Source organism: Acanthopagrus latus, chromosome 11 (assembly GCF_904848185.1).
Source record: "Acanthopagrus latus isolate v.2019 chromosome 11, fAcaLat1.1, whole genome shotgun sequence".
In the NCBI taxonomy this organism is placed as follows: Eukaryota; Metazoa; Chordata; class Actinopteri; order Spariformes; family Sparidae; genus Acanthopagrus; species Acanthopagrus latus.
In genome coordinates this window covers 17,576,576-17,585,727 of record NC_051049.1, presented here as the reverse complement: position 1 = coordinate 17,585,727, position 9,152 = coordinate 17,576,576, and the positions used below count along the sequence as shown (strand labels likewise).

Sequence of the window (9,152 nt, the reverse complement as noted above, 5' to 3'; positions counted from 1 at the left end):
CACATCTCTGACTGATTCTTGTTGGGATAGAGGGCCAGGTGAAGTGTTAGGGCACGCTAGCTGGCTTACATTACATTGTTATTGCTAATTTGTGCACGACAGTCCCACATTTTGACTTATTTAAATGTTGTATTTGTGGCAAGTGACGCCAGTCCAGGCGCGTCATCCTGTCCTGGGCGCGAGACTGTCAGCAGCCCTGATTGACAGTACTTTATGACTAAATTGACAGATGACATTCCCATCAGCCTCAGTTGTACTGTGTAAGTGCTTAGCAAATATAAGGATCTTAAAACTATTGAATAACTATTGAGGCAAAGCCACCTACTCAGTACCTACAGTCCTCTACAGACTGACAGCTACAAGCCTTATGCAAACTGTTGTTTGCTTTGGCAGAAGATGATTGAAAAACCTGTTGTACAATTCAAGCATGCTTTACTCACACATCAGATCATCAGATGATGGTAATTTGCAAACAAATGCCCTAGGACACGCTACCGGGTGATATATTCTACAGTCAATATTGTCCTGTGGAGGTGGTTTCACACCTCACCTGTTTATCGGTAAAGTCATGTCTCTCTGTCAAAACGTCTCAGTCAGATGGAGATAGCTGAGGACTACTTTTGTTTTGTACTTTTCAAGATAAAGACTTAACTTAGACTGAAAATGGGCGAGGTAAAGCCCACTGAGCTCATCGTCATCTGTTTCATGCTGCTTCACGGTAAGACCTTTTGACTTTCCACAAGATCTGCAAAGATGAATGACCTGTTGGCAGGTCAGTTACTGAAGCGCCTCCATGGTGGGAACTGTTCAAAATACAGAAATAATGATAACGTTTTATTGAAGTCTCTTTAAATTAGATAGTACACATTCAGTTGTGTAACAGCTACATGGCACATAAAGAAACACAGTTTGCGTATATTCATTAATTATTCCTCACTTTTATTTTCAAAGAGAAATCTGAAATTTCATGTCTTTTATTTTGTTTATTAAAAGACAATCAAAGTCTGGTATCTATTATATAGCTGTCTGGTTTAAGAAGCAGTACCCACTGTCTTATCTAATAAGGCGGCCTTTATAAACAGTTAACACCTTGTAACTAATGGCTTTTTTAATTAGTCATTATTATATATACTAAAGTATTATATTTTGTTTTGGGGGACATTTAACAATATGCTTTTATTACTGACAGGAAATGAGGGACAGAGAAATGCACAGAAATAAGCTGTTAATAAGAACTAATTTGGTTGCCAGGTTGTGTAGATTAACGATTGATAAAGCCTAAAGCTTTAATTAAAACGCTTTTGTGTGTGACTCGAAAGGAATTTCAGTTTACAGATGTATCAGAGGAGAGTCGGAGTGTAGTAACTAAATCTCATCAGCATGTTTCTTTTAACAGAGAACAGCCACAGTTGTGGTCATTTCATTTTTACCCCATTATCTCTGTTACATGTGCTAATTATCTCATCATACAAGAAGGTTCAGAGGAGCTGATGGGCTGGCGAGTTATTGTGAGGCCATGTTATTGTCGTACCAACAGCCGTATTTGGTGACATAGTGTGCACAGCAGACGAATGTACAGGAGCAGCCTCATGAATCTCGTTTTCTGCTTTTCCGCTTACAAACTCAGGTTTTGTTGCTGCATTGAACTGCACCAGCCCGACCCCTAAAGCCCTGTTGCACGCACTTGAGAGCAGCTTGTTACCTGAAAAACGTGTGCGTCCTGTGAAAAGCTTTTCAGATCCATTGAACGTAACCATCAGCATCACTGTGGTGGGGATTTTAGGAGTGGTGAGTTCATGCAAAACCTTTTCATTCAAGCGTTTAGAGAGACATGGATTCAAATCCGTACTCAATGTTTATTACTGGCTCTGTCTCACTGACAGGATGAAAAAGCCCAAACGCTCACAACGGTCTTGTGGGAAGTTCTGGTAAGTTGTCAGTGGACTGACGGAAAGAGCAATTCAAAGTCTTTGTCCTTTTTTATGTGGTAATATTGATTTTTTTTTTCTTAAATTTTTTCTAACAAAATGAATATATCTTTGTTTCTGGATGAAATGTTATTTTTGTCTTTGTGAAGTTATGGAGTGACACAGCTAACATGGATGGCATTTTCTGAGCTGTACTTCACAATATTGTTCTGTTGAACATAGGAGTGGAAGATAGAGGGACTGAGCTGGGACGAGAAGGAATGTGGAACCACAAGGGTGTCCCTCCCCCGGGAGATGCTTTGGACTCCTGACGTAATCATCTCCGAATTGTATGTAAAAAGGGAGTTCCCAAAATTATCCTCCGAACTGGAGAAACAAGTAAAATGAAAACCTGAAATGTTGTCGGCATTTGGAAAGTAATCTTAGCTTGATGGAAAAAATATATATATCTACATGCATTTTTTGCTTTTTTTTAAATGCACTCTTTAATTCAATTTAATGGAAATAAAATAGTTGGACTTCTTTGCAAATGACAAAAATGAGCAAAGAGTTTGAGAGGGATTCTTGCCTTTGCTTTCCCCTCTCCTATTAGAAATCAAAATAATTATTCACACATGTGCATACAGTTAATGTTTGGTTTTATTCTCTTTGTTTGCAGCATGGAAGAGGACAAATCTCCCGGGACTCCCTACGTCTACTTGAACAACACAGGTCATGTATTTGATGACAAGCCAAAGCGAGTTGTCAGCTCCTGCCAGTTAGGGATCTACACTTTCCCCTTCGATGTCCAGAACTGCACTCTGACCTTTGGGGCGTATCTACACTTTGGTATGGCTGATGGAATACAAACACACCAAAAAAATCACCACCGGACGAAATGTAGCGGTCTAATGTAAACAGTGATTGGAGTTGGCAAATGTTGACTGGAGATTAACGCAATTCTTAATCCTCAACTTGAGGCATACATACATAAGTGCTGGTAAAGAAACATGTTGGCTACGAACATTGCTCGCTCAGTGTATCGTAGAGTGCTGCAGGGATGATGTATCATCGTTCCCCTGACAGAAAGGGTGTTTGCCTCCGCTTTTTGTTAGCTAACATAGCTTAAGCTAGCATTAGCTTCTAAACACTAATACTACAAAAATAACAAAGCAACATATTTTACACTTTAATGCGTAAAGACACCAGTTCTCACGCCAATTTAATGTCAATTTACAATTTTACTGTTGTTAGCAGTAGGGAGAGACACAGCTCAGTAATATGGAGAAACACAGTTAGCTTAGCAGTAGGGAGAGAAACAGTTAGCTCAGTAATATGGAGAAACACAGTTAGCTTAGCAGTAGGGAGAGAAACAGTTAGCTCAGTAATATGGAGTAACACGGTTAGCTTAGTAGTAGGGAGAGACACAGTTAGCTTAGCAGTAGGGAGAGGCAGTTAGCTTAGCAGTGGGGAGAGACACACTTAGCTTAGCAGTAGGGAGAGGCAGTTAGCTTTGCAGTAGGGAGAGACACACCTAGCTTAGCAGTAGGGAGAGACACAGTTAGCTTAGCAGTAGGGAGAGACAGTTAGCTTAGCAGTAGGGAGAGACACAGTTAGCTTAGCAGTAGGGAGAGACAGTTAGCTTAGTAGTAGGGAGAGACAGTTAGCTTAGCATTAGGGAGAGACACAGTTAGCTCAGCAGTAGGAGAGACAGTTAGCTTAACAGTAGTCAGAGACACACTTACCTTCCTCAGAGGACAAAGAACAGCATTATAACATTTGATACACGTTACATGATACAAAAGCAAATATCTTTAAAGACATTAATTTTGAATTATAATAACACATATACAACACACATCTTGGACACTTTAAACCTGGAAGTAAACAGCACTTTATGTAATTAAACAGTACTGTTGGTTGAATGCTAACGTTGGCTAAAGGGCTATCTAATATGTTGGGTTATTTTACCTTTTTAATCTTTTCAGTTGCTCATCAGTCAGGAATTGTTGGAATGATCATTTTTCAGAATGCAGTGTGTTTATATGACTTGCAATAAGGAACATGTTCTGGATGTAGATGGTTGTGAACACAAAACTTCACTTTGGGCTTCGAGTAACTCGGAACTAAAACTGTTCTTCAAGCTTCGGACATCAGGATGATTCAGGGCTACTCAGCTGCTATGACACTGGAGGAGTCCAAAGAAGTGATGCAGACCAAAGGGGAGTGGGAGCTGGTAGACATCACTGTGGGTCAAACCACCCTGACAATAGACGTGGGAAGTTACTCTGAGATCAAATACCATGTGAGCACTGTTAATCATCCTTCATGACCCCAAAGCAAATCTCTATGTGATTTTAAAGAAATACCTGCATGTAAATCAAAAGACTTAACTGTATGTTTAGCTGTGTTCAGGAGCTACAATCATGATCATTATCATCATTTTTATGTTATATTTTATTATGTTATATTACACGCATACCGTATAGAATTCAGAATCACAGTCACGTTTGGAAAGAAAATATAACTTTATTACTAGATGAAATATCTAAGTTAATATACAGTGGCCTCGATGTCTAAAAGGTCCAAGAGGTTGTGTTTTCTGAAATGCGGTTGTGTTTTGACCCTCAGGGCCACCGTACAATTCTCATTTTTTGCAATTATTCTATTATCACTTTTCTGACAAGAATTCAGACTTCATGACTGACATGAATACATGACTTCAGCATCAAAAAATGTCAGCGGTTGCAGGGTAACCTACCTCTAACATCATAGAGAATTTAAATCTCAAGGCATTGTTCTTCTGTGCCTCCCTAAGATCATTCTGAAACGGAGGCCGACCCTCTACGTGGTGAACCTGCTGATCCCCAGCTGCTTCCTCGTCACGCTGGATCTCTTCAGCTTCATGCTGCCTCCCCACAGCGTGGACCGCGCCTCCTTCAAGATGACCCTCATCCTGGGCTACACGGTCTTCTTGCTCATCATGAACGACCTGCTCCCCGTCACCGGGGAGCAAACGCCTCTCATAAGTGAGCGACACCTGTGACAATGTCACGTCTTTTAAATCAGGGAGGGGGTGAAGGAATATGCGATCGAATTCTAAGAGTGAGGGAGGAAAAGATTTCTGTGTAAGAGACAGAGACCGAGAGACAGAACTGCCTTAATCCTTCGTGGCATATATTCAACAAGGTACTGGAAACATTCCTCAGAGAGTTTGGTCCATATTGACATGATAGCATCACGCAGTTGCTGCAGATTTGTCGGCTGCACATCCATGATGCGAATCTCCCGTTCCACCACATCCCAAAGGTGCTCTATTGGATTGAGATCTGGTGATTGTGGAGGCCATTTCAGTACAGTGAACTCATTGTCATGTTCAAGAAACCAGTCTGAGATGATTCACCAGCCGTGGTACAACCCAAAATGCTCGCGTGTCACTGAGCTCCAGGCTTCTCTGAGTGTGTTTGCTTTAACATTAGCAGCTCTGGTTCTGCTCCAGGTCTTGTCATAAGACTGGTCCTGGCAGCTGTGATAATTATGTACACAGACAGACAGTGCCAGCCCAAGTCAATTTGAAATGCCCCCCCACACACGCACCTTATTTCTACGAAAGTGGCTGCAAATGGGGGATGGGGGATCTCGAGGTCCTCCCCCCAAAAATTCTGAATTTGGTAGATGTGATTTCCTGTATTCTGGTTCCTTTTTGGGAAAATCAGCTGGAGAAGGGCAATACCTACATTTGCTCAGATTCACAGCCTTTTGCTTTTTGACTTATTGAGGTAGTGAATTCACACAACAACTTCAGGCCCCTTGACCTCTTGGGTCATTCAGGCTCATACAGTAAACCATCCTTGTTTTGTCTGTGCATGCGAGGTGTCCAGTTTATGCTCCTGACTCTAATGCTGCCAGACACAGCAGTTGTAGGCAGGTGTATTGATCATGAAATCAGAATCATCTGGTCTTAAATTATTCATTCATTCAGTAATTTATGCCACTTGTTTAATGTATTTAATATGTTAAAAAAAAAAAAATTTAAAAAATCATTTTATCATTTTTTTTTTTTCTTCAGCTTGCTTTCTTCTTTAGTTTGCTTATGCCTCAGGCTAGCTCTGCCAGCAGATGAATGAGCAGGTTTTTCTGGTTTCTAACTTAAACACCATTTCCAAAAAAAGGATCACAAAAAAAGGCAAGCCTGAAAACGGTAAAAAGACTCACTGAAACGTCCTCCTTTTTTGTTTTGTTTTGCTGTCACTGTTTCCCGCAGATGTCTTCTTCTCCCTCACCCTGGCGCTGATGGTGGCCAGCCTGTTGGAGACGGTGTTCATCACTAACATCCAGTTCAGCTCCAGCCAGTACGGAACCGTGCCTCCCTGGCTCAGGGTCCTCGTGCTGCGGTATCTGGCTTTTTTGGTTTGTCTCAAGCCAAAGAAACCGAGCAACAAAGTCACAGTCAACCTCAGCTCATCTAACACAGGTAGATATATCATTATAACTATTGATTTTCATTATAAATCACATGAGTACTTGACTAGTTAGTTGATTCAGTAACTGAAAGGACAACGTGTTACGCTCCAGGGAAAATAATACTGCTTTGTTTTCGTCCCCCTTATGTCGACTTCCAGGAATCACAACATTTTGTAAGAACACATCTCCATGTGAAGTTCCTGCAAAATATTGTGTATATGTAAAATATCAGGCCCGTAAAAAGTGTCTTCTGTAGAGCAGCCTACATTTAAATTTTCTTTATCACCACATTCTTTGTTTTCACAGAGCCAGCCGTGAATTCCAGCATCACCAGCATCTCAGTTCAAAACATCTCTAGTAACGCCAAACTACAGGAAGCCCCACCCGCGGCCCCTCCGGACCCGGGCCTGGTTGAACTGAGGAAGCTGAGCAGAGACCTCACGGCCATCCGCTGCCAGGTGGACAAACACTCCCAGGGGAACAGTTCCTCGCAGGACTGGCTAATGGTCGGGGTTGTCATCGACCGTCTGCTGTTCTGCTTGTACATTGTCTTCATCAGCGCCAGCTTCATCACCATCATCTGTATCTGGGCCTTCAACAACTCCATTGGAGCATGATTTTCTTTCTGGCAATACGTGCATGATATTGTTTGTGAGTCAATCTCGAAAAACACGCATTAGAGAAGATGAAGGCCTGTGAACACAAACAAAAAGAGCCACAACCTGAAACCTGTAATAAGGTCAGATTCTAACTGTAATGTGTGTGTTAAAGTGAAAATCTAGCCAAAATGCAACTCAGGCGTTGAATGTATGCAAGTCAAACCTTCGTGTAAAAGCATAATTACAACAAAAGAGGCACTTATAAGATTTACTGTATTTTTGTTTTTGGGTCAAAATCATTTGCAATGGGAGTGCATGGGGCACTTTCACAATAGCATTTAAAATGCTATTTTTAAAACACTGAGAAGGCTCAACACAACATGAAACTTTGCTCGTAGTATTACCAGGGTCTCTACACATGAACACGAGCATTGAGAACATTGTTTGTGTACACAGAGTTTACTAAAAAGAAAGTTTTTGAACAACTCACGTTAGCAGTAGCTTGTTCCGCTAGCCGTCATCATGGCAGACGAAAAGTGTCGATTTCCAAATGTGACTTAACATGGAGTTAAAGTGGACCGCTCCTAAAGCTTAGTTCCATATAAATGCACAGATAATTCATTTTTTTGTCATTAGTGAAAAACAATATTGACCTTGAAGTTGAAAAAGGAGCCTCATATAGGAATCAATACTAAAATCAAAAGCCAGAAGTCACGTGGGATATAGCGTGGATAGTTGTTGCTGGAAGCCAGTAGCGTTCCACCTTAACTGTACTCCAGGTTATTTCAAATACATTTACAAATACTTGTGATTGGCTGGTTAGCTGCAGGGTGACTAGCTGACTGTCTGGTCAGACCTGACTAGATTGTAAATACATGACGGAAGCCTGCCTTTTAATATATTCATTATAATTTCTGTTTGTTTGTTTGTTTGATTTCAACCAAACTTATAATGATTTAAAATTGGCTACTGCTGCTTTAATTGTATTAACAGAGGAGCTAGATAGAAACTTTGGGTTGCCTTTAATAACATGTATACTACATACTGAAAATCATCCAGATCATTGTTTCGTGTTGCTGTAAAAACATGCAGCAAATGTTGGTCTGTTTTTTTAATACTGATCTCAAGAAACATTTTCGAGGTTGTCCAGCCCACACAGTTCAGCTCTACTGCTCGTCAGTTGTGGTCAGTGAGGTTTAAGTTCTGCTGAAACACAGATGATGTTGCATTACATCCAGGAGATGACACCGCTGCTTTAACGAACAGTGCCACGTGCTGGATTTAGGCATGCAGGATTACATGAGGTTAGATTATAACTACAGTACGTCTCTCAAACTGTCAACATACCTCGTTATACTAGAGTCTCAAGACACGTGTTACATTTTTGATCCCTTAACATGGACGTTGCACGATCAGTGATGGAAAGAAAGTACATTTACAGAAGCACTGTACAGTTTGAGTACTTGTACTCAAGTATTTCCATTTTCTGTTTACTTTATACTTTTTGTCCACTACATTAATTTTAAGTACATCTGAAGTTTCCAAGCCACCCAGCATGAGATGTTTTAATTAAATAGCAACATTAATTATTACATTAATTATATAAACATTATTCTAGATAGGCCATTCTGCACAATAAGTACTTTAATTTTAGTATTTTAGGTATACTTGGAGGAGTTTACGTGATTTTTATTAAGAATATTTCTCCACTGTAGTAACAGTACAGAGAGGCATTACTATTGTAGCACACATTACATACTGTCAGTTACTCATTGTTTTTACTGAATCTTTACTGTCAAGCTGTTTTTTTTCCTACAAACCTTATAAGAACTGTGTTGAATTGTTCAATTTGTATCTGTACGATGGACTGTACCAAATAACTCATTACTAAAGTCTTTTTCACAGTTTCATTTTGGAGACGTGATAATTTCATTCCAGTTAATTCACCTGTCAACAAGTGTGCAGCTTGTCTGTTAATCAATTAATTGATTAATTGAAGGTTCTCATTTGGGAGAATTGGCCCATTTTCTCTGTTTTACAGTAAAATAAATCTTTTTGACTATGGGAAGAAAAAGTCACATTAGGCTCGGAGAAATTCTGATCCACAGTTATAAAGACCAAATGAATAATCCAGAACATGAAAGTCAGGTTAGCAGATAATATAATTATCAAATACAGTCCT

The 9,152-nt window shown here is 40.1% G+C and overlaps 1 protein-coding gene and 1 long non-coding RNA gene across 2 annotated transcripts; one reads left to right on the top strand and one right to left on the bottom strand.

Moving 5' to 3' along the window:
- Positions 1–420: 420 nt before the first annotated feature.
- Positions 421–7,286, top strand: LOC119029267 (5-hydroxytryptamine receptor 3A). The gene is made up of 9 exons (XM_037115980.1): positions 421–718; positions 1,628–1,788; positions 1,884–1,928; positions 2,151–2,257; positions 2,587–2,756; positions 4,052–4,212; positions 4,726–4,936; positions 6,172–6,381; positions 6,678–7,286. Exons 1-9 carry the CDS (start codon positions 664–666, stop codon positions 6,986–6,988), a joined length of 1,431 nt encoding a protein of 476 aa, XP_036971875.1. The 5' UTR covers positions 421–663; the 3' UTR covers positions 6,989–7,286.
- Positions 2,629–4,812, bottom strand: LOC119029268. Its single transcript, XR_005077942.1, has 3 exons — positions 4,669–4,812; positions 3,879–4,170; positions 2,629–2,762 (listed from the first exon to the last, which is right to left on the bottom strand). It is a non-coding gene; the product is annotated as an uncharacterized LOC119029268 (long non-coding RNA).
- Positions 7,287–9,152: the final 1,866 nt, after the last annotated feature.